Here is a 26,811-nt window from a genome sequence, read left to right as displayed (position 1 = left end):
GGCAATAATCAAACAATAGAGCAATTCGCAGAGTTCAAGTACTTAGAAAGTACCATCCATATTTCAGGATTGTGTCACTGAAAAGCCAAGTTAAAAATCGACCCGACTAATGTCTATGTAAAAAAATTGTCTCAAATTTGGCGAAGCCAGAAGCACAATCTCCGACTCAAGCCGAGGCTGTTCAACAGCAACGTGAAGCTCCTCAAGTTCGAAAACATATGTTTAAAATGCATTCTAAATATCCAATGGTCCCAAAAAGTAACAAACGCTACTATTTGACAGCAGACATCTCAGCCACTGGTAACCAAAGTGTTCAGATATAGGAAGTAGAGATACCTCGGTCATGTGATCCACATGTCCGAGACTCGACTATCGAAGTTCGTCTTTCATTGGCAGCCACGTGGTACCAGAAGAAGAGGACGCCCCAAAAACATCTTACGACGCAGCTACCGGGCTGACCTCACAAACCTCAATGCCTCTATCCAACCTGAGTGGGAAGATTTCCGGGCAGCCGCAGCGATGAGAGATGACTGGCGAATCTTCTTAGACACCCTAAGCACCTCTGGAGGCACAGAAGGATCTAACGGAAGGTAAGAATATGAAAAGTGATTAGAGTGACTGAGGTAATTATACAGGCACTAGCTTGTTTTCTGTGGGAAGCGAATTACTTACTATGATGATGTTTTTCAGACTTAGAGATGTAGTAGATAAAGTTTCAATAGAGGAACAGTGTAGGTTTAGAAAAAGGAGAGGATGCGTCGACCAAATTTTTACTCTAATATTAATAATTCAGAAGGGCCTGGGCCATCAAGCCCCTTTAGCCCTAGGTTTACCGATCATGCTCAAGCGTTTGATTCAGCTGATAGAAGAGCTTTAGCGAAGATTGTATGGTATGATATACCAGAAAAACACATTAAAGTGATTAGCACTATGTAGGAAAATAGCACTGCTGCGGTTAAAGTAGAAAATGAGATAAGTAGCTGATTTCGTACTAAACAAGGGCTTAAACAGGGTTGCGTCCTATCCCCATTTATATGGACCATTTTGACAGAATTTGTCCTAAGGAGCTGAGCAAAGATAATGGGAGAATACGGAATCAATTATCGTGGTAGGTTTAGATTAAGCTGATGATTTAGGCATTCTAGATGAAAATGTTAGCAAAGTGAATGAACTTTTAGAGGTTTTGCGAGTTCAGGGTGCAAGAATAGGTTTGAAAATTAATGCTAAAAACACTAAGTCATTATAGATAGGAATAAGTGAACGCGAAGAGGCGATATTGACCAACGAGAAGATCGACCAAGTGGAACTCTTCATTTAACTAGCTAGCATTATTATTAGAAAAGACGGTGAGTGCAGTGAAGATGTTAATAGTGGTATAGCCAAGGCCCATGGTGTTTTTTCGCGGTTGAAAGAAAGTTTGGAAGTTTAGGAAGATCTGTCTGCGAACCAGGATTAGAATATTGGAAGCTACATTGATGACAGTGGTCAAGTATGATTCTAAAGCGTGGTCACTCCGAACAACGGACGAAGATAAGCTAGGTGTTTTCTAGAGAAATTGCCAACGGATTGTTTAGCATACGCGACTGACTGACCGTATCTCAAACAGTAATCTGTGATTCGACCAGTTTCTAGGGCTATAATGAAAGAAAAGTTGATATGGCTAGGACACATTCTGCGGATAAAGGATGGCATAGCGCCAAAGATCGTCCTTGTTAGCCAACGGTATAGAGCCAAACAAAAAAAGGTCGTTCCCGGATGGGGTGGGAAGAGGTCATAAGGAAAGACTTAAGGGAAATGGGAAATCTTTAAAAGAATGTAAAAAGGGAGGCTTAGAATAGATTGGGATGGAGAAAGACTTTGCGCAGCTGTGTTGGCTTCAGGCAGAATGGTGCTGAAGTGAGTTGTTAGTAGTAGTAGTAGTAGTATATGCCCTAGTATATTTTATGTATCATGCCAGTCTTTGGTTTGCAATATTATAATCCAAAAGATTGGCCGTCTCACCATCATACAATTAACATGTTAACTTATGGGTCATTTTACTAGATTAATTTAAAAAAAAAAAACTTTCCGAAAAATAAGTTTTTCAAAGGAAAGTAAAGGCCATTTTAAACTTAAGCTCAGCAGATACAAATACCTCTTAAAATTCAAACTCAAAACGACCAAAAACTAATTTTAAAGAATAAATAAAACCCAAAACGAACAGAAATTAAATAAACAATCATAGCAAAAAACATACAACAAGTAATAATATAAGTGAATAAATAGATCTTAAGGCGAGTAATGCTTAGATTGAATATGAAAATCAATCTTAAAACGAAAAAAATATTTTCCTATTGAAGTATAAATCAAACTTAAAACAAACAGAAATTAAATAAACAATCAATGCAAACAAACATACAATAAATAAATAAATCTTAAAATGATTGAAACTTAAATTGAATATGCAAATCAAGCTTGAAACGAACAAAATCACTACAAACAAGAACTTGGGTATCACCTCCTTCTCTCACTGTAAAAGTCTAAAACCTACTGCGTCACTGGAGTTTTACTGAAAATCAATTTTATGACAAATATTTTCTTTTGTACTTAATATTGAAAATAAACATTAAAATTATAGTAACATTTTGAACTGATGAGCATTCAGCAATTAATATCATTATACATCAAATATTCAGTTTAATTTATTAGCTCTTTTTAAAGTTGTTCAAGACGAATATAGTTTCACTTCAAACAAGCTTGGATACTGCCTCCTTCCTTAACTATAAATAAAAACCAAAGGCCCACTGCGTCATTGGTGCTTAACTGAAAACAAATTATATTATAAATATTTTCTTTTCCAGTTCTTACAGCATTGAAAATTAAAATAAATTACAGTGAAATAAATTCTTGAACTAATAGATCTTTCAACAATTAATATCATTATACATCAAATATTCAATTTGATGTTGTTATACTTTCCAAGACTGTTCAAGACGCATATAGTATTCAGTAAAGCGCCAATGACGCAGTAGGTTTTAGACTTTTAAAGTGAGAGAATGAGGTGATACCCAAACTCTTGTTTGTAGTGATTTTTGTTCGTTTCAAGCTTGATTTGCCTTTTCAATTTAAGTTTCACTCGCTTTAAGATGTATTTATTAATTTACATTAATATCTGTTGTATGTTTGTTTGCATTGATTGTTTATTTAATTTCTTGTTCGTTTTAAGTTTCATTTGTACTTCAATAGGACAATATTTTTTTTCGTTTTAAGCTTGATTTTCAAATTCAATCTAAGCATTACCCGCTTTAAAATCTGTTTATTAATTTATATTATTACTTGTTTTATGTTTTTCGCTATGATTGCTGATTTAATTTCTGTTCGTTTTGGGTTTCATTTCTTCTTTAATAATAGTTTCTGGTCGTTTTGAGTTTGAATTTTAACAGGTATTTGTATCTGCTGACCTTAAGTTTAAAATGGCCTTTGATTTTCTTTGAAAACTTATTTTTCGGAGTTTTTTAATCAATTTTTGCTCGTTTTGATTGCAAAATATTACAAGTTTTTAAAAGTTACTTATTTCAAAATCAAACGTTTAAAATAAAATCAAATGTTAATCAAAGTATCAAAACTGGTATCAAAGTAACAATATCAAAAGTGAAAAACGGGTTTGTGTCAACCTCGGAGTTTTTATTATCTGATGTTTGAACTATTTTGAACAAAATGGCTATCTCAAAATTTTTATCGGATCGGTTTGGGGAAAAAGGACGGGGGGGGGGGAGTCTAATTAGCCTTCGGTCTCTTTTGACTCTTTAAAAGTGAACTAAAACTTTTTATTTTCAATCAAATGAGCCCTCTCTGAAGTTTATACGAGCATCTCTTCTATAAGAGCCATATTTACGTCCAGGGTAAAACTTAGAACGCCTGCACCTAGGCCCTGGGGGGTTGTGTCGACCCCGGAGTTTTAATATCTGATGGTTGAACTATTTAAAAAAATGATTACCTCAAATTTTTATCGGATGGGTTTATCCATCCGATAAACCCAAAGGCGTGGAGGGAGAGGGGGCTAGTTGCCCTCCGATATTTTTTCACTCTGAGAAAATGAACTACAACTTTTAATTTCCATTCAAATGAACCCTCTCTGGAGTTTATAAGAGCATCCCTTTCATAAGAGCCACATACTGTCAATGTAAATAGCTTACCATGTCAGCCCCTCAGGCCCTGGGGGGATCTATCTACATCGGAGTTTTCGTTTTCTAAGGGTTGAACCATTTTTACAAAAATATGTCCCTTGCAGTTCGTATCAGATGGGTCTGAGGAGAGTAGGGCTTGAAGAGGGGGGCTAGTTGCCCTCCGATCTCTTTTGACTCTAAAAAATTGAACTAGAGCTTCCACTTTCCAATCATATGAGCCCTCACTGAAGTATACTAGAACATCTCTTCCATGAGAACCATATACGCCCCCAGAAGATTCCTTACGACACCTGCCCCGGCTCCTGGGGGGGGGGTTGTGTCTATACTGAATTTTTTCTCATCTGGCCCTTGAACTATTTTGAACGAAATGGCTATATCTAAAGGAGTTTCTGTTATGTGATCTTGGAACTATTTTTAATAAAAGGGCTACCTCAAATTTTTTATCAGATGTATTTGGGGAAAACGGGCTTGGGGGGGGGGCTAGTTTCCCTCCGATCACTTTTGACTCTTAAAAAGGGCACTAGAATTCCTAATTTGCAATCGAATGAGCCCCCTTTGTAGTTTATACGACGACCCCTTCTATATGAAGTGCCTCTGGGAAAAAAATTAATGGAGTGTGGGGGGAGGCTAGCTGCTCTCTAATCACTCTTGACTTAAAAAGTGAATTACAACTTTCAATTTCCAATCAAATGAGCCCTCTATGAAGTATATACGAGCACCCCTTCCATAACAACAATATATGTCCCAGGGCATAACTTACAACGCCTATCCCGGGCCCTGGGGGGCTGTGCGACACCGGAGTTTTTTTTTATCTGAACTTTGAACTATTTTTAACAAAATTTCTATCTCAAAATTTTCATCTGATGCATTTAGGGCATGGAGGGGGGGTAGTTGCCCTCCGATCTCTTTTGACTCTTAAAAAGTGAAGAATAACTTTCAATTTCCAATCAAATGAACTCTCCGAAGGTTATACGAGCACCCCTTCCATAAGAACTATATATGCCCCTAGAGCATTACTCATAATGCCTGCCTCCAGGCCCTGGGGGGTTGCGCCGACACAGGAATTTTTCTTATCTGCCCTTTGAACTATTTTTAATGAAATGGCTACTATTATAAAATTTTATCGGATGGGCTTGGGGTAATTCCTTCCATAAGAACAATATATGCCCCTAGCGCATAACTCATAACCTTTGCCCCTGAAGACTTTGGGGGGAGTGTCCTGCTCAAAGATATAATTTCCAGAACTTTCAACTACGTTGAACAAAATGACTATCTCAAAATTTTTATTGGATGTGTTTGGGGAAATGGTGGGCGTGGAATTGGTCTTAGTTGCCTTCCAATCACTTTCCACCATTACAAATGGAACTAGCCATTTAAATTTCTAATTGAATGAGCCCTTTTTGAAGTTTCTACGCCAGCTCTTTCTATAAAAACCTTGTATGACCCCAGGGCGTAACTTAAAATTCTTGCCCTGAGGGCTGTGGGGGGGTTGTTATCCTCAAAGACCTAATTTCCAGAATTTTCAAGCACGTTGAACAGAATGGTTATCTCTAAATGTTGAGTGGATGTGTTTGGGTAAGTGATAGGCGTGAGAGGCGGATTAGTTGCCCTCTAGTCACTTTCGACTATTAAAATGGGCACTAGCCATTTGAATTTCCAATTGAATGAGTCCTTTTTGAAGTTTCTACGACAAAGCTTTCTATAAAAACCTTATATGCCCCCAGGGCTGTGGGGGAGTGTCCTCCTCAAAAACATAATTTCTATTCGGAAATCAACTACGCTGAACAAAATGGCTATCTCAAAATTTTGATTGGATGTGTTTGGGGAACATCATGAGCCCAACTTCCTGCCTATGTGCCCCATCCTTCCTGCATGATTAAATAAATTGCACGAGTAATTATCAAATTTGTTGAAATGATTATGGCTTCAGGAAAAACAATGGTACCAAACCAGTACAGAACGAAGACTAATACATTTATTCAAGTTTTAGCGAAACACTTAAGCCGGTTTAGAACCGGATAGCAAGAAGTTCCAGGGACTTTGAGTATGAATGGAGACTTTATGAAATCCTGGGCCCTTCTTGATCACAACTTGGTTTTCCATGCTTGGCGATGTTCTTCTATCAACAAGATTGAAATCCTGCACAAGCAATCTCGAGCCTATACCTCCAATTCATTTTATATTATAACTACAAATATTATCCTACTGTGGTGTGGTAGCCCATATTAGATAACTTAGCTAAGAACAAGTTTTTCAGCCCCCCTCCCAAAAAAAAACAAACAACATCCAGAACATTATCCATGAATCAGAATCCAATGCAAATGCTGTGTTGTTTACTAAGCCATAATTACCTCAAGTGGAGCCACTCCTCAAGGTCACCCTGCATTACCATTTGCATTCACGGTTGTGGTTAGGCAAATCCGCACTAGGTCTACCCAGACGACACTATGAGGTGACGCAGGCAGAATTCTCCTTTCGGAGATAGGTACAGAGGAAGAAGCTTACGGCGGAATGGAGATCCCATACTATCTTGCAACACTAAAACAGCTTCAAACTCTTATATCCAGCCTATCCTCGTCGGGGCATTCGTCAGGGTGATAATTATAATGAAAAAAAACTTATTACTGCGAAGGACCAATATTACGATACTAAAGTGTTTTTGGGGGTAGGCCTTTGACTTTTTTTTAAAGTTAAATCACTTTTTTTTTTTTTTTTACGAACTTGTTTCAGAATCGTTCAAACTACTGTTCTTGGGGTTTTAACTCCTTGTTTAACTTTAAATGAGCGTGTAAAAAGCCCTAAAGTACTAAGAGTAGTAAAAATTAATCTCATTGTTTAAATTGGTTAAGTGGCAGCTTACACAGCCATATACGTTTTCAAAAATGGCGAAAAAACTGGGAATCCAATTTTCAATGAAAATGACCTCCATATGTAGTTGTCTAGTTTTTGGTAGCATCGGGCATCGAATAAAAAAACCAAAAAAACTTGGATAAAAAAAAAATCAGCCAAACAGTAAGCTAAAAAATATAATATGAAAGAGCTGAAGAATGTCTAGTTCCCATTGAAGGTGTCTTGAGGAATGTATAGATTGTTACTGATTGAAATTTACGGACGAGAAGCGTTTTATAATTTAGTTTTGCTTGTTTATTTTCACGGTTCAACATGACAACACTGACAAAAACGTGGCATTGCCCTAAAAACTTCACAATTTGAAACAGCCAAAGTACTTTAAAAGTCAATGTTCACTTTTACCTCCTGCTATTTCGAACACATCTGCACGGCCGCCCAAAGGCAAAAACGATATACCACTGAATTCAGCTCAAAGAGGCGATTCTAATAAAATCCCCCGCAAAGAATTTTCTGACAAAAACACGTATCTGCAGCATTTTGCCCCGTTTGCCAAAGTTGAAAAAGCTGCATTTAGCAGTGTCACCTAACTTCTACATGTATTTTAGTAGCTTAACTGGAAGAATACTGTATAAAGCCAATCCTAACAGATTTTTACTTCAATCATGCGTCTAGTGTGGCGCAATGAATGGGAAAAGTGCCGAAAAACTTGAGAAACTTTTAAGACGATTTTCTCGGAATAATTAAGTGTATACATGCGTTTTTACATTTGGACGACTATGCAGCTCTTCAAATTTGATAACGTTCAGTGTCCACTGAAAACCTATTTTTACAGCCTCCACACCACCGAAAGGCTTTTCTTTTAGGTTTTTTTTCATTCTCAGAAAACTACAATTCCACGCAGGGTTAGATCCCGCAAATACGGAGGCAAGGGATTGATATACCACCACTGAGAGTCCAAATACCGGCTCATGCAAAGTTCATATGTGCTGAGGCGTTGTCACAATACCAGTGAACTGAATTCCAGGCACTTCCACATCCTCCTCCCATGACCTTCTTAGAATTTCCAAATAAATTTCGCTTAATAATTTGGCCAAGGGATAAGCGTTTCCGGTTGATAATTTCACGAATATTAGCGCGCTTTTACGCTCGTTTTTTCGGGTTCATCAAAGAAACTAATAAAGAAGAGCAGATTGTACTTTTTTCGCTACTTGTCTGTTATAGCGCCTATGTATATAGAAGCTAAGTAGAACCTGTTCTTCTGACTAATTCTAATGAAATATCACAAAATATGATGGAAATATAATACTTCAGAAACAAATTTGGGCTATATATTTGCACGTTAGGCGGGTGGGGTGGAGGTAAGGTATAGCGGGTCTGCATGCAAAATGTGGTAGGTACAATTATTCTGTCTATAATGAAGAAGGATTGTTTTGTAACTCACTTTGTCCAAATACCTTACCCCCACTCTCCCCCATAATGTACAAATATATAGCCCAAATTATGTATTTCCCATCTATTCTGTCACTTTTCTTTGTCTTGACTCACGCTAAGCTGACAGAAACTAACGAAAGAAACCGGTTCTACTTTGCTTCTATAAACATAGGCGCTATAACAGACAAGTACTCTCTTTTCTAATTTTCTTATACACGAATTTAGACAAAACCCACATGCAAACAACGGGCAAATTACGATTTTTAGAGTCCTTGCCCCAAATACTGTGACAGGTATGTCATCCCCAGAGACATAGTTATTGGGCCTTGCAATTATGCTGAACAAAATGGCTATTTCAAAATTTTGATCGGATGTGTTTGAGGAGATCAAAAAAAGCCGTGCGAGAGGGACTAGTTGTCCTCCAATCATTTTTGACACTTAAAAAGGGCACTAGAACCTTAAATTTACAATCGAATAAGTCCCCTTCAAAGTTTCTACGGCTTCTTCCATACGAATTGCCTTGGTGAAAAGAACAAAAATAATACCACTTGGTTCTTTACTGAAGCAGCGCTAGCGCTGCCTATAATTTAAACAAGGTAAAATCTGCTCCACAAATCGTAGATGTAAGGTCCCTAAGGCGTAGAATGCTTATGGTCTTTATTACACCAAATAAGGCGAGGCTTATAACTTTTATTATTTTCCAAAGTATAAAATTGAAAAAAGGATACATACCGTCCTAGTTTTCTTCAAATATTCTGCGAAAGGATGTGTTAGTCTTCTTTTTACACGAGACATTTCTCTGGTCTGTATCCATGTTCCCAGGGCTCTATAAACAAAAAGTAAGCAAATACAAGCGTTGTCATTTCAAAGGATTAGTGGCATTCCAGTTATGTCTTAAGCCACTTTTTATTTGTCGTTTTACAGAAAAGATGGAAAGCTAATCAATTAATGTAACTGCGACAGGAGTTTTTTTTTTAACGAAGCATAAGAAATAGAGTTTCCATTTAGCTGATTTATTTAGCATTTTTCGCTTAAAACACGTCTTCAGTTTACAATAACATAATCAATAAGTTTAGCTGTCTTACCATCATGTGAATACCAAATTAACTTACAGCTATTTTGTGACCAAACACTGTATTGGCTATAACTAGATTGTTATACCTACAAAACTGCAGCAGTCTGTAACCATTACTGTTCTATTTTCTCCACCAATTTTACCTAGGCTAGGATATCATCTACCCATATTTGTACCGACCTGAGCATTAAAATCCCCTACTAAAAATACCATATTTCTACCTGGGACCCTGTCTATTTGTTCCTGTAAGTAAAATTGATCTGAGTCACCACAATCTCCGTCAGTCGGTTCTAAAGGAGCATATACTACTTTGACTGATACCCGGCAAATTTTAGTCATAAAATGAGCAACTAGCATTCTATATAAATAAATTCCCAGCCTAAACAAGAATTAGAAGGCTTCCTCATTCATTATGAGCCCTACTCCCTGCCTATGCACCCCATCCTTCCTGCCTGAGTAAACAAATTCTATATCACCTAATTTCATGCTTCTTACCCCTGGGATATGAATTTCTGAAACTCCTAATAAGTCAAGTTCGAAGCGTCTGAATTCGTCAGTCAAAAGGTCAACACGATGATAGTTTTTTTAAGCGTTGTAGCATTCCAAGTTACAATTTTCATGTTCTTTAAATCATTGAAATTGCTATAGCCTCGAGAAAAGCAATGGTCCCAGAACCCTTTTGGGACGGGGACTAACATATCTTCTCAAGTCTACTCGAAGCGCTTCAGCCGGGTTAGAACCGGACAGCAACCCTCCAGCATGAAAGGAGATTTTGTGCAATCCTGGGCCCGTCTTGGTCACAACCTGGTTTTTCTCACTTGGCAGTACTCTCCTACGGCGAAGAGTCGACACCTGCGCAGAGTCGACAACAAGAGTCGAAATCCTTCAAAGACAATCTCAAGCATATTACCTGCGACTAATTATATATTCATGCCTACAAATGTTATACTACTATGGGGAGGCAACTTAGCTAGGAAGAGAATTTTTAGCCCAAAAAGCCAGACAAAACCCAGAAAAATTATGCATTAATCAGAATCACGTACAAATGCTGTGTCGTTTGCTAGGCTATAATTTCCTCGAGGGGCACCACTCCTCAAGGTCCCCCAGCAGCGCTGTTACCAGTCACAGTTCTGGTTAGGCAACCCCATGAAAGGTCCACAATGTTGCCAGGCAAGCAGGATTTCTCTGTAGGGATAGGGACGGAGAAAGAAGCTTATGATGGAGCGGATACCCCAAACCATCTCGCAGCACCGGAACTGCTCAACCTTTTATATCCACCCTATCCTCGTCAGGGTATAAAGGGGTTTCCTACAGTCTAGATAAAGTTTGTGATATCTTGGATGTGAAGGAATATTCGTTTTGTGAGGAAGAATTAGCGGCGGTACTAAAAGGATTAAAAACTAATAAGGCTCTAACTGCTGATAGTGTGGTAAATGAGTTTCTCTAAGTATGGTGGCTCTGAGGTTAGAAATAAGTTACTGAAGTTATGAATATGATTTTTTAAAAACAAAAAATACCTAAAGATTTTTAGGAAAACCTTAATTAAACCACTGCATAAGAAAGGTGATAAGAGTGAGTGTGGTAATTATCGAGGCATTAGTCTGGTCTCTGTAGGAAGCAAATTACTTAGTAATATGATACTTTTTAGACCGAGAGATGCTGTAAACAAAGTTTTAAGAGAAGAACAGTGGGGTTTTAGAAAAGGTAGAGGACGTTTCGACCAAATTTTCACTCATAGGTTAATAATTGAGAAGTGCCTGAGTTGTCAGACACCTTTGGTCCACAGTTTTATAGATTATGAGCAAGCGTTCTATTCTGTTGATAGAGGAGATTTAGCAAAGGTCTTATCATTGTATGGTATAAAAGACAAATACATTAAAGTGATTACTGCTATGTACGAAAATAACACTGCTGCGGTTAAGGTTGGAAATGAGGTTAACAGCTGGTTTTGTATTAAATCAGGAGTTAAACAGGGTTGTGTTCTATCCCCCTTTACATGGATCATTTTGATGGATTTTCTCTTAAGGAGCACAGGAAAGGCAATGGGAGATCACGGAATCAAATGGGGAGGAAAAACCCTCCTGGACTTAGATTATGCTGATCATTTAAGCATCCTACATGAAAGTGTGAGCAAAATGAATAAACTTTTAGAGGTTTTTAAGTTCAGGGTGCTAGAATAGGTTTGAAAATTAATGTTAAGAAGACTAAGTCACTAAGGCGAGGAATAAGTGAAGATGAAAAGGTTCTGCTACCTTGGGTAACGGAAAGATTGATCCGATGGCAGCTTCACTTACCTTGGTAGTATCAAACAGTTCGTGGTAACGAACTGTAAGTAAGGAGCGACCCGGCTCAATGGTAACCGAAACTCTAAAAAACGGGATTTTGATACCAATAGATACATCAAAAGAATCAAATTTTAATTCTGATTTCAAATATATAAGTTTCATCAAGTTTAATCTTACCTATCAAAAGTGACACGCCTGAGAAAATTTGGCTAATTTTCGAAAAAAGGGGGAAAGACCCCCTAAAAGTTATAGAACCTTAATGAAAATCACACCATCATATTCAGCGTATCAGAGAACCCTACTGTAGAGGTTTCAAGCTCCTATCTACAAAAATGTGGAATTTTGCTTTGTTTGCCAGAAGAAAGATCACAGATGCGTGTTTATTTGTTTTTATTATTTTTTTTCCCAGGGGTGATCGTATCGACCCAGTGGTCCTAGAATATCGTGGGAAGGCTCATTGGAACGGAAATTAAAAGTTCTAGTGCCCTTTTTAAGTGACCAAAAAATGGAGGGCAACTAGGCCCCCTCCCACGCTCATTTTTTCCTAAAGTCACCCGATCCAAATTTTTGAGATAGCCATTTTGCTCAGCATGGTCGAAAACATTATAACTATGTCTTTTAGGATGACTTATTCCCTCGAAGCCCCCAGGGGGAGGGCTGAAAGTTATGAAGTTTGCCCAATGTTAACATATAGTATTGGTTATTGGGAAGTATACAGACGTTTTCAGGGGGAATTTTACTGGTAGTGGGGGGTGGGGGTGGGTCGGGGGTTATATGGGAGGATCTTTTCATGAAGGGAATTTTCATGGGGGAAGGGACATTTCTATGAAGGGGGCGCCGGATTTCCCATCATTATTTTTTTTTAAAAATCAGCAATTAAATATAAAAAAACAAGTTTTTCAACTGAAAGTAAGGGGAGGTGAAAGTAAGGGTGGTATTAACTAAGGGGAGAACCCCCTCATATACGTAATAACATATACGTAAAAAAAAACAAGCGATACGGCTCAATAGTAATCGAAACTTTTAAAAACGGAATTTTGTTGTCAATAAATGTATCAAAAGAATGGGCTTCTAATGCTGATTCTAAATATATAAATTTTGTTAAGTTTAGTATTACTCATCAAAGGCTAGGATCCTGAGAAAATTTACCCGATTTCTTAAAGAGGGAGGATACATCCCCTACAAGTGAAAGAATTTTAATGAAAATCCCACTGTCAGATAAAGCGTATCACAAACCCCAGCAACATAGGTTTCAAGCTCATATATGCAAAACTCTACAAATTTAACCACAATGTATTTGCTGCCAGAAGAAAAATATATGAACATACAAGTTGGTTTCGTAAGTATACTTGTAAATTACATCAGAACCAAATTTAAAGACAATCATTTAGCAAAAGCAGAGACCATTTTTATGTAAATTTTGTTTACTTATTCAATGACGGTGGGCCAAAATAAAAGCTGCATTAACTAAAAAACGATCAAAAAATTAAATTAAAAAAAAGTTTTTTAAACTGAAAGTAAGGAGCGATATTAACACTTAAAACGAACAGAAATTATTCCGTATATGAAAGGGGCTGTCCCTTCTTCAAAACCTCGCTCTTTACGCTAAAGTTTGACTCCGTCTCACAACTTTATTTTTTAAAACAATAAAAAACTTTAGCGTAAAGAGCGAGGCGTTGAGGAGAGGACAGCCCCTTTCATATACGGAATAATTTCTGTTCGTTTTAAGTTTTAATGTCGCTCCTTACTTTCAGTTTAAAAAACTTGTTTTTTTTATTTAATTATTAGTAAAGACGGTGGGAACAGTGAAGATGTTAAAAGTAGAAGGCTCAGGGTGTTTTTTTTTACAGTCAAAAAAAAAGTTTGAAAGAATAGGATGATAAGTCTGCAAATCGAGATTAGAATATTAGAAGCTACAGTGATGACAGTGGTTATATATGATTCTGAAGCATGGGCGCTCCGAAAAGCAGATGAAGATTTGCTAGATGTTTTCCAGAGAAATTGCCTACGGATTGTTCTGGGTACCCGGCTGACTGACCGTATTTCAAACAGTAGGCTGCACGAAAAATGTGGTATAATCCCGCTTTCTACGGCTATAATTAAAGAAAGGTTAAGATGGCTAGGGCAAGTTGTGCGGATGACAGATTACTGAAGATTGTCCTTATCAGCCAACCGTCGAAGGCTAAACGGAAAGCAGGTCGTCTTCGTCTGCCGTGGGAAGAAGTCATAAAAAAAGATTTGGAGGAAATGGGAACTTCCTGGGAGGATGTAAAAAGAGAGGCTTTGAATAGATTAGGATGGAGGAGGAGCGTGCGTAGCTGTGTCGGCCTCAGGCGGCTTGGTGCTGCGGTGAGTTGTTAATAGTAGTAGTAGTAGTAGCAATGAGTATCAGCATATTTATCTCCAACTTCGCAACCCCTATATTTTAAAAATTCATTTACCACACCATCAGCGCCTGAGGCCTTATTATTGCTCATTTCTTTTAGTACTGTCTCTAATTCCTCCTTGCAAAATGAGTCGTCCCTCCGCCTCTAAGCTGACAACATAATTTAGCTAGGATGAAAGTGAATCACTTAATCCCTTTTACTTTTATCTTCTTTTATTCAACAATCGCTTTCTGAGGGAAACCCCGCAGCGAAACTGACGTAATTTTGGAAGTTTTCGGCTCTTTAAAAAAAAGAATTAATTAAAAAAAAAAAAAAGTTTTTCCGAGGGAAGTAAAGGGCGAAGCTGAAACTTAAAAAGAACAAAAATCTTGTTTTTTGTATAAAAAACAAGAATATTGATTTAGGAGTCGAAAGTGAATAGGTGGCCTCAAAACAACAAACTAATTTATAGCGCTTTTCATAGTCCTACAGGAGCTGTGATATCAGAAATTTTTAGTATACAATTAAAATTATCTTAAAAAGTTAGGCATAAAAATAATAAGTTTAAAGTCATTACACAGTATACGAAATAATGGATTAATTTGTCAGGTAACATCTTGGTCTTACCTAGTATTAATCAAAAAACTTTCAGCACAAAACAAGTTCTTGAAAAAGAAGTAAAGAACTCCATTAGACTAAAAATAAAAAAAAATATAATCAAATAATCTATCTAGCATACAACTACCACAAAGCAGTATCAATAAATAAATGAAACCCAAAAAAAACAGAAATTGAAATAAATCAAACTCAAAACAAGCAGAAATTAATCTCAGTAGGGTTCTAAACCCTATGCTTTCTAAAAGAGAGAATATAATTTGTACTTTACTGAAAAAATCAAATGAATTTACTGAAAAAAATGTGACTTGTCAGTTTAATATACATATGCTGATATTTATTCCTTAAAATCTTAATTAATTTTTGTTTTCTTAAAGTTAAAAATGAAAACATTAAAAGAATTTTTGGTTTAATGGAGTTCTTTACTTTTTTTTTTTGAAAAACTTATTTTGTGCAAAAAGTTTTTGATTAATTTCTGTTAGTTTTATATTCACCTATTCTTTTTCTGGGCGAAAGAGTGAGCCTCTTCTGAAGTTAAACAACCATCCCTTCCATGAACAACTTTAATATCTCCTGGGCATAACTTACAACCTTTGCCCCTACTCCCTGGGGTTTGTTTCATCCCCAAAAGCCTTGTTATATGATAGTTTGACTATTTTGAATAAAATAGCTATCCAAAATGTCTATTAGACGCATTTCAGGAAAATATGACGTGTGTGTCGGAGTGGGAGGGTAGCTGCCCTGTGATCATTTTGACTCTTAAAAAGAGCAATAGAGCGTCTAATTACCAATTCAATGAGTCCCCTTTGAAGTTTATATGACCATACTTTCTATAAAAAAAAAAAAAAAACATATGTCCCCAGGGCACAAATTAAAACCCTAGCCCTGAGGGCTGGGGGGATTTGTTATCCTCAAAGACATAATTTCCAGACCTTTCTGATAGGCTTAACAAAATAGCTATATCAAAATTTTGATTTGAAGTGTTTGGGGAAATGGTAGCCGCGGAGGGAGACATTTGTCCTCTCAAATGTCAAAAAGGCACTAGTCCTCTCAATTTCCAATCGAATGAGCCCTTTTTGAAGCTTCTACGACAGAACTTTCTATAAAAACATTATATGCCCCAAGGGCATTACTTAGAAGTCATGTCCTGACGTCTATGGGGGGAGGGTTGTCATCCTTAAAGACATAATTTCCAGACCCTTCAAATACGTTCAACAAAATGTCTATATCAAAATTTTGATAGGAAGTGTTTGGGGAAATGATGGGCGTTGGGGGGGGGGGATTCTCCCTCGGATTGCTTTTTACTATTAAAAATGAAATATCCCTCTCAATTTCCAATCGAAAGAATCCTTTTTGAAGTTTTTACGAAGTACTTTCTATATGACATCATATGCCCACAAGACATAGCTTACAACCTTAGCCCTGAGGGCTGTTGGGGGTTTTCATACTCAAAAACACAATTTCCGGACCCTACGACTACATTCAACAAAATTGCAATATCAAAATGTTGATCGGAAGTGCTTGGGGAAATAAGGGGTATGGGGGGGGCATTCACCCTCCGATCGCTTTTGACTATTAATAAGGGCACTAGCCTTCTCAATCCTCTCAAAACCTAATTTCCAGAACTTTCAACTACGTTGAATAAAATGTATATTTCAAAATTTTGATTGGATGTGTTTGGGGAAATGGTAGGCTTGAAAGGGGCGTTAGTTGCCCTCAAATCACTTTCGACTATTAAATAAGGCACCAGCGCGTTCAATTTCCAATCGAATGAGCCCTTCTTGAAGTTTCTACGATAATGCTTTCTATAAAACCTTATATACCCCCAGGGCATAACTTACAACCCTTGCGCTGAGGGCTGTGGGGGGGGGGGGGAGTGTCATTCTCAAATACATAATTTTCGGACCTTTCAACTACGTTGAATAAAATGCCTATCTCAAAATCTTTATTGGATGTTTTTGGGGAAATGGTAGACGTGGGAGGGGTGTTAGTTTTCCTCCAATCACTTTTGACTATTAAAAAGCCCTTCAAATTTTCTACTACAATGCTCTATAAAAACCTTATATGCCCCCAGTGCATAACTTACAACCCTTGCCCTGCGGGATGTGGGGAGGGGGGGGGTTGATCATTCTCAAAGACATAATATCTGGAACTTTTAACTACGTTGAAAAATAAAGTTATCTCAAAATTTTAGTGGATGTGATTGGGGAAATGGTGGGCGTGAGAGGGGGATTAGTTTCCCTTCTAACCTTTTTGACTAGCCTATTAAAAAGGGGAGTAGACCTTTAAATTTTCAATTATTGAAGCCTTTTTTGATGTTTCTACTCCTAAATTTTCTATAAAAAACCTTATATTCCCCCACGACATAACTTAAAACACTTGGCCTGAGGACTCTTGGGGGAGTGTCATCGTCAAAGACCTAATTTTCAGAACTTTTATCTACGTTGAACAAAATGGCTATCTCGAAGTTTTTATTGGATGTGTTTGGGGAAATGGTGAGCTTGAGAGGGGGGCTAGTTGCCCTCCAATCACTTTCGACTATTAACAAGGGCAATAACCCTTTCAGTATATAATCAAATGAACATTTTTTAAAGTCTCTACGAAAATGCTTTCTATAAAAACCTTATATGCCCCCAGGGCATAACTTACAACCCTTGTCATGTGGGGTTTGGGGGGTTTGTCATGCTCAAAACCATAAGATCTGAGTTTACAACTATTATGAAAAAAAATGCTTGTCTCAAAATTTTAATAGAATGTGCTTGGGGAAATGATGGGCGTGAGAGTGGGGTTAGTTGCTCTCCATTCAATTTCGACTATTAAAAAGGCCAGTAGCCCTTTCAATTTCCAATCAAATATACCCTTTTTGAAGTTTCTACGACAACACTCTCTACAAAAACCTTATATGCCCCAGGGTATAACTAACAACCCTTGACCTGAGGGCTCTGAGGGGAGTTGTCATCCTAAAAGACCTAATTTCCAGAACTTAACTACGTTGAACAAAATGAATATCTCAAAATTTTAATTGGATGTGGCTGGAGAAATGGTGGGCGTGAGAGGGGGTTAGATGACGTTCAATTACTTTTAACTATGATAATAAATACTTGCTCACTCAAGTTAGAATCATACGAGCCTTTTTTGAAGTTTTACGACAACACTTTCTATAAAAACCTCATACGCCCACAGGGCATATCTTAAGACCCTTGCCGTGAGGGCTGTGGGGGGGTTGTCATCCTCACAGACATAATTTCCGGAACTTTCAACTACGTTGAAAAAAATGACTATCTCAAAATTTTGATTATATGTGTTTGGGCAAATGGTGGGCGTGAGAGGGGGGTTAGTTGCCCTCCAATCTCTTTCGACTATTAAAGAGGCCACTAGCCATTCAAATTTACAATGGAATGAGGCCTTTTTGAAGTTTTTATGACAAAGTGTTTTATAAAAACCTTATATGCCCCCAAGGCATAGCTTACAACCCTTGCCCTGAGAGCTGTGGGGGGGATGTCATCCTTAAAGACCTAATTTCCAAAATTTTCAACTACGTTGAACAAAATGGCTATCTAAAAATTTTGATTGTATGTCTTTGGGGAAAGGTGGGCGTGAGAGGGGGGTTAGTTGCCCTCCAATCACTTTCAACTATTAAAAAAGCCGCCACAACTTTGAATTTCCAATCGAATGCGCCCTTTTTAAAATTTCTACGACAAAGGTTTCAATAAAAACCTTATATGCCCCCAAGTTATAATTTATAACCCTTACCCTGAGGGCTCTCAGGGGGCTATCATCCTCAAAGACCTAATTTCCAGAACTTTCAACTACGTTGAATAAAATGGCTTTCTCAAAATTTTGATTGGATAAATGGTGGGTGTGGAAGAGGTGTTAGCTGCCTTTCAATCAAAGGAAGAAGTTCAAATCCTCCGAAACTTAAAAAAAGGACAAAAACACAGTGATTACGAGAGCGGACAATGGAAACACAGTTGTAATTATGAATTCTGCAGATTATGAATTAAAAGTTAACACCCTTTTAATGGATAAAAATATTTACAACGAAATAAAAATTGATCCCACGGACAAATACACACAGCAGTTGAGAATAGAACTAGGAATTTTAAAAGATATTAGACTAATTACCCCTCAAATGTACAGAAAATCTTAGCCCAAAGGTTGTTCAGCCCCAAAGTTTTATAGTCTGCCTAAAATCCATAAGAAAGATATTCCGTTACGTCCTATTATACTATGCTATATATCTTGAGCTCCCTGTATAGGAAGTTTTTTAGCAACCATTTTAAAGCCTCTTTTGAGCTCGCTGGTATCTTGTATAAAAAACTCCATAATTCTTTTTGAGAAGTTAAAAAATCAAAGTAAAACAGAAAATACTATCTTATCTGGTTTTCATACAGTTGCCACGTACACTTCCTGCGATGTCCATAAATCTGAGCATGCCTTAGAAAAAAAATTAGAGGAGAATTCAGCTTGGTCGGATTACAAAACTTTGGAAATTGATACAATAATGACCCTTGTTCGTCTTTGCAACAAGTTCTCATTGTATTTTAAATTCCGAAAAAAAATTTCCTTCAAATCATGGGCTTATCCATGGGTACTGTTTTGTCTCCTTATTTGGCAAATTTTTACATGGATTTCATAGAACAGTCTGTTTTGAATAGTTTCCACTTAAAACACTCTATCTGCTTTCGTTTCGTTGATGATATCCTTTCTGTTTGGGAACATGGACAGGATTCTCTAAGAGATTTTTTGGCACATTTGAACTCTTTTGATTCGAATATCCAGTTCACAATGGAACACGAAGATTCAGGTAAGCTGCCTTTCTTGGATGTTTTGATTATAAAAATTACTCCTAGCCTTGAATTTTCTATACATAGAAAGCTGACTCATAATGACCGATATCTACATTTCTCTTCCCATCACCCTCCTTCTGTGAAAAGAGGGGTAATAATCTCTTTAGTCGACAGAGTTTTAAAAATTTGTTCCCGTAATCATATAAATTCTGAATTAAACTATGTCAAGGATATGCTTTTCTGCAATGGTTACCCAATCAAACTTATTGAAAATATCATAGATAGACGATCAAAACAGATAAAACAAGAAAATAGGGAGCCCGTTCCCCTTGATTCAGTTATCCCGGCAATTGAGAAAAAAACTTTCATCACTTTACCATACATCCCAAAACTTGGCGATAAACTTGGAAAAATTTTAAACAAAACATTAATCTCTCTGTTTTAATCTCTCTGTTTCTTTCAAAACCGAACAAAAAGTTGAACATTTTTTCAACTCGGGAAAAGATAAAACTGACCCTGTACTGGGTAGTGGTGTCTACAGAATCCCGTGTTCATGTGGGAAATTTTACATCGGTAGGAACCATCAAAAACTAGCTGAACGTTTGCATGAGCACAAAATTTCAATAGATACGTCTCGGAGATTTAAAAAATAATAATGAAAACTTTGATTCAGCATTGGCATTGCATATTTTTGTAAGTCCAACCCATCTGATTCTTTTTGACGAGGCAACCTTAATATCTACAGTAAATGGCCTACCACAAACTTTTAAAGAGGTAATTGAGATAAAAAAAAAATACATGAACCAAAATTTAGCAATAAATAGAGATACTGGAGATATTTCATTAAGCCCAATTTACGACAGTTTAATTTTGAAGGACTCAATCAATAATTTCACCCGGTAAAACTTTAAAGAACCTATTTGCACATCAAATGTTGAACGAATTTGTAGGCCAGCCAAAGCAATAGCAAGACAAATGATTATTGCCCAATCATCTTGGTAGTTTTCTTTTTCATTGATTCCAACCTGGTTCTTATTTAGTTTCTTTTCTGTCGTTGGCAAGTAAACTTCGAAGGGTTCTATTTTCGTTGGTTTCTTTTTCTTTTCTTTCTTTTTTTGTTTAGCACTGAGGACGACTCGGCGGAGGTCCTTGTCGAAATGTTTGCTTATCTCTTCTTCTTCATGATTCGCCACTGGCTGACAAAATCTTCGTTTTTACACCTTTTTTGATTTTATTTTTCATTTTGTTATTTTCTTTCGTCTCTGAGTTTCACTGAGCTCATTGTGCAGAAGTGATGCCAAATTAAACGAAAGAAAAAAATAAAGCAACAATCTAACAATGCTTTATTTTTATACTGTTAAAAGTGTTCTTAAAAGGTTTAATTTTACAGTAACAGAATTCCTACATTGTTTTGTGTTTTCAGTAAAGCGCTAGATTTCTGTAATCCTACAAACATAGGGAAATATTACCGGTTGTTTCATTTGCATTAGTTTTATTGATATATGTTAGATAGGCTGTGAAGTAATAATTTTTGTTCGCTTTAAGTTTCAGCTTCGCTCTTTACTTCCCTCTGAAAAACTTTTGTCTTTTTTAATTAATTTATAATTTATGCTCGCTTTTGATTAAAATTTAATTTAGAAACAACACTGCTATGACCCTTTCTATTTATACAGAATAATTTCTTATTCCGTTTCAGGATTCCTTAGTTTCAAAAAAAAAATTATTTAAAAAAAAATTTAAATAAGAAATAGATCTTTAATTCTTTGTTTTAAAAATTAAATTTTGTCACACATAACAAAGTAGCTCTAGGCGAGTAGCTTCGACACAAAAGGTTATCTGAGCGGACGTATATATCGACATACTTGCGGAAAATTTTTCTAGCTCAACAGAAATGTGCCTTCAGACTTAGGGATTTATTTCACCTGTCCCTAAATAAAAAGCCACTCATTACTCAGAAATGAATGGAATTTTAAAAAAAAGATCATTTTTTTAGTAGGTAATATAAATGGTATTACAATCTAAGTTTGTTTTCATTTCAAAAATTTTGGGAAGAATTACCTGGATTCTACTAGAGAACTATTTTCATTTGTCTTTCTTCCTCTTTGGATGCACAATCTTACGTACTGAGAGAATATTACGGTGGAATTGTCCAGTAAATAATTTGAATAAGCAAGCATAACAATAAGTAATCCTTCTTTTAATATAAACTGTGACGTCACTGCCTGCTTGATTGGATTGAGTTTTCATTTGGATTGAATTATTTCATTTGGATAATTAGAAGGCGTTTATTGGAAAGTGGGGGACTTAAAAAAGCCCCCCTTGCGGGTAAGTCATTGTTTTGTGACTTTACATTGAGATTTAATTACGCTTGGAACTACGATGGCTGAAAGTGAAAAAATTATTTTGAATCCGTTACTGAATTGTGTTACGAGAGCACTTACAGATGGAATAAAATTGGACTGTATCGTAAAAGCGTGTGTTGCTTTCTATACACATGAAAATTTTATAAAGGCAAAGCGAATCCTTCATACTGAGTTGAATATTACGAATCGTCTTGTGACCTACTCTAAAGATGAAGACAATATCATTGAAATATGCAAAATTCTAGTTTCAGCTGCAAAAAATAATGTGAGCATGCCAAAATTTGTCATCTTTAACCCCTGCTCGGTTCCGGTCATCAGAGATGCGGTGAATGCAACAGTTACTGCCAAAGTAAATGAACTCTCTCGGAAGCTTGATAATTTTTTGGCTACCCAGTCCGCTCCAGCCACCAGTATTTTCACAAGCAGTCGTAGTGCACCTGAAACATACAGGCCCGGAAGCTCTACCTATTCTGTTGTTTTGAAAAATCCCCCCCAAGGAGCCTAATGGCTCAAATGACCGGACAGCTTTCATAGATAGTTTCTGTGAAAATACAAATGACATTACTGAACTTTGCAAATCTGCAAATCAATGGAAGCTTGGGGTCAGGTCGAAAGCTGCAGCAGCGAAAATCGTTGAGAAAGCGAAATCTTCCAAGCCCGATCTCAAAATTACTGTTCGAAAACCCCTGCACATAGCTGTGCTTCGAAATGTCCCTGAGGATATAAACTGTGAAGGACTAAAAATCTAATCCCGAATAGTACGAATACCGAACAGTGCGGAAAATCCCATTCTTTCAAAGTGTATTTTGACACTTTCAGTGAGTTCCAACAATTTCTGAGTGTTTTGGTGATTATTGGTTACGAGCGTCTGCCTGCTGATCCATTTAAGTTCTTGCCAAGACGATGATATAGTTGTCACAAAATTGGTCGTCTCGCTTCCCAGTGTACGGCTGAACCTTTATGCTCTAGATGTGCCTCAACTGAACATTATTCTACGCGAGATGAACCATGCAGACAGCCGACATTCTGCGTTGAATGCAAAATCGGCAGTCACACGTGTTACAGTGTAAAATGTCCCTCAAACAGTAATCCACAAAAGAAATGACATCTGAAGCTTCTGCAGTTAAATGTTTATCGTGGAACATTAATGGCTCGCTCGCGAATAAAATTCCGATCTTAGATGTTGTTTTTGAGCAAAATGAAGTTGTCTGTTTACAAGAACACTTCGTCACAAGCCGCAGTAAAAGTATTCTTAGTTTTAATAATTCAGTATCGGTTTATTCAGTTTCAGCGAAGCAGCTAAGTAGAAAAGGGCGACCCTCCGGCGGTATTGCCACTTTTGTTCGTTCGACTCTAAGATCTAGTGTATTTGAAGTCAGTAATAATTTTCTGGCGATTCGTGTTGAGGGCTGTGTTTTCATTAATGTGTATTTGCCTAAAAATTACCATGATGAGCGTTCAGAGCGTGCTTTTAATTATTCTAGTGATAAACTCGGCCAGTGTATTAACCGTATTAGATTCTTAACCCTTCAATGCATATAAGTTGGCGACTTGAATCGCAACTTGAATGAACCGCTCTTATCCACGTCTTTATGTTCTACGTTGTTGCTTAGTACTTTTGGAGACCAGTTTGACCTCAAGTGCAAATATTTAAATTTTACACATGTACACACCTCAATGTCCACATCAGATCTTGATCACGTCATTGCGTCCACATATCTCGGAATTTTGCCTGTCAAGGTTTTGTTTGATTTTCAGCTGTCTTATCACTTACCAATACAGTTCTCAGTCAAGATTCCTTGCTATAGCTCGGATACACAAACGCAAACCACTTCGAAAACACCTCCTAGGTCTCGCCGTGATTGGCGTAAAATTAATCCTCTTTTATTTCAAGAAGAAGCCACCAGAGTCCTTTGTAAGATCCGTGTCCCTTTCCATCTTCTCTCTGGATTAACTGCTCTTTCAAGGGAGGGAACACAACTATCAGTTGACTTTTATTGCGCAGAAATTGGCCATGCCCTTCGCTGTGCTGAAAAAGCTGCCGTCCCTCTAAGTAGACCCCGTCATCATACCCTTCCTGGCTGGTCTGAAAATCCAGAGTTAGTGGATACCCATTCTAAGTCTAAATTTTGGCTTCAATTTTGAGTTTCATGTGGACGACCCCGTTCGGGGGTAGTCAATTCAATCCGCCTGCTCACAAAAAGAAAATTCGCAAAGGAGCTAAAAGCTCACAGAAAAAAGATGATTGATATCGAATCTACACGGGCCAAAATTAATCCTTCTCTCCTTTGGCGTTTTCTGTCCTCTAAAAGCGATGAGTCTTTATCCGCATCTGTTGTCCCTGATTCTGAATGGTACGCATATTATGAGTCAGAATTTTTGCCTCCTGATCCATCCCTCAACGAAAGACACGAAGCTGAGTTGAACGACTTCTTAAATAGTTTTCGTCGGAGTGATTATCTTGTAACGGAGGGAGCTGTATGCAAGGCCATCTCTCACTTAAAACCTAAAAAATCTCTTGTGATTGATAGTATCAGTGCACTCCATCTAAAAAGTGGTGAGCCTGCTCTTATTAGTCATGTAACCCTCCTGATGCAGATTATCCTCATTCAGGGTATTGTCCCAACCACTTTCTAAATTGGAGATCTTACGCCAGTTCCTAGAAAAGGAAATGTTACCATGCAATGCTCCTTTTTCCGTCCAATCACGGTTGCTACCTCTCTCTGCAACTTATTTGAACTTTTATTCGTAGATGAGTTTGAAAAACTGTGTTGTAGTCCACCAAGACAATTCGGTTTCCAACGCGGCATTGATTGTGCGGAAGCGCTCTATGTCGTTGCATATGCACTCCTGGATGCACACAAATCAGGAGAAAGTCTAGCGATCGGGGGCTTAGACCTGCAGAGAGCGTTTGATTCATTGATTCATGCGCTTATGTTGCTAAACTCAGCTAAAAGAGGAGTGAACTCAAATATCATCCGGGCTTTCCGTGATCTTTATTCTCGCCTTCGCGTGCGACTCAAGCTCCCTCCCGATAAAGGCCTTCCACCAGCCCCACGGTCAGCTTTGATACCAGTCCGTAAAGGTGCCCGTCAGGGAGCAATTTTATCCCCCAATTTCTTCAAGAACTACGTTATTGAACCTGAAGACAGCTGTCCTTCATCAAGTAGTCTCAGTTCCATTGACATCTCTCTAATATGCTTTGCTGGTGACACGCTGAATCTCAGCCGGACGCTTAACCGCCTTTCAGAAATATTCTCATGTCTGCAGTCCAACTACGAGAAAGTCGGTCTGAGATTTAACTCCCAAAAGTCGGAAGTCTTGCTTTATAATTGGAAGAATCACCCTCCTACTAATATTACACTAGGTGATTGCTCAGTAAAACCAGTTGATAAAATAGTATATCTGGGGCTGCCAATAGGTTCCTCATTACAGCATACCCGTTCCCTCCTGATCTCACATCTTGAACGGCGAATATCCAGCTCCTATATTTTGATCGTTAAATCCACTCTGAGATTTAACCGTTCACTACTGGCAAGTATTTACAACGCTACCGCTCTGCCACGTATATTATATGTGACCCCTTTCTGGAATTTATTGGCAAACCGTGAAAAGTCTAAAATCCGCTCTTTATTTTTCCGTTTTGCAAAGTACCTACTAAAATTGTCACATTGGACAAAAAATAGTTTTTTGATTCGGCGCTACAACCTAGCGGACCCAAATCTAGCTGTTGAGACACTTATTAGCCGGCAAAAAAAAAACAGCAATTCTAAAGCACGAGTGGGTAAGTTTGCTTGTTTAATTTTCCCTCTTGTTTCCCTTTTATTTTTTTAATTTTTTTTATTTTTTTTTTATTTTTTTCTCCTTTCAAAAGTTGTTGTCTTTGTTGCTATTTTCGAAGAAGTTGTTGTTTCTGTTGTAATCTTTGAGTATGTTATCTTTCAGTTTCCACTTTTCGTACTATTTTGTATACTATTTAAGAAGTTGTTGCTTTTGTTGTTATTATTTTTTTTTCTTTAGTATATTATCGTTTTGTTTCCTCTTTTCGCATTTTTCTATACTCTGTCATTGTACATTTATTGTATACGACGGGTTTTCAATATATATTATAATATATAATTATTATATATACAACTTTGAGGGGTTCCGGAACCACATGCCTACACTTGTCCAACCACTTAGTGGCAAGTCGTTGGGGTCAGGGGCGTAATTTGCTATGGGGCAGAGGGGCAACTTCCCCTGCTAGACCTCAAGGTTTCTCCATACCCCAGTTTGCACCCCCCCACCCAGTTTAAATTCAGTTTCTCCAAAAATGTTGTCAAAACTAAGATAAGCCGGCATAATTCAAGCATCCACTGAAACAGGTCAGTTTTCTTTAGTACTTCCTTACCTTTTTTATTACTATATGGCTTGTTTTTCAATTTTCTCTGCCATTTTCACTTGATTTGGGAAAATTGGCTCCAACTTTGACCCCCCCCCCCACAGGATTTTTAAAAAATTACGCCATTCGTTGGGTATGGATTTAGAGATCAACTCAGAATGTCGTTCGAAACCATGAACTGGATTCCCTTTTGAATCAAAATGCTTGACCAAATACCTTCCTAGGACATGCTTTAAAAATGAGTGCATCACAGGATCTAACGGAAAACAGTCTATTTTGAAGTCGAACGCTTTATCAACAGAACCACGCCTCTAATAATACTATTTGATATACTAGAGCTATATATTAATGCGTAGCTTATTAAGGGGGCTTGGAGGAGGAACATACGAGAGGTGTTCATTTAAACCTCCAGTTACCGGTTTTGGAACATAATTATTAGAATGATGATTTCGTTTTATACTTCCAAGCTTTTCTACTTAAGAAGTGATA

At 37.4% G+C, this 26,811-nt stretch overlaps 1 protein-coding gene across 1 annotated transcript in view; it reads right to left on the bottom strand.

Moving 5' to 3' along the window:
- mRpL3 (mitochondrial ribosomal protein L3) overlaps nucleotides 1-26,811 on the bottom strand; it is an 84,782-nt gene that overhangs the window by 34,909 nt on the left and 23,062 nt on the right. Inside the window, exon 2 of the mRNA XM_089100616.1 lies at nucleotides 9,180-9,273. Coding sequence (XP_088956742.1) covers nucleotides 9,180-9,273 — 94 coding nt within the window. The remainder of the gene's footprint in view (nucleotides 1-9,179; nucleotides 9,274-26,811) is intronic.

This window comes from Artemia sp. Qi Xiang Cuo, chromosome 14 (assembly GCF_049724085.1).
Source record: "Artemia sp. Qi Xiang Cuo chromosome 14, ASM4972408v1, whole genome shotgun sequence".
Taxonomy (NCBI): domain Eukaryota; kingdom Metazoa; phylum Arthropoda; class Branchiopoda; order Anostraca; family Artemiidae; genus Artemia; species Artemia sp. Qi Xiang Cuo.
This window is presented reverse-complemented; position numbering and strand designations above follow the sequence as displayed.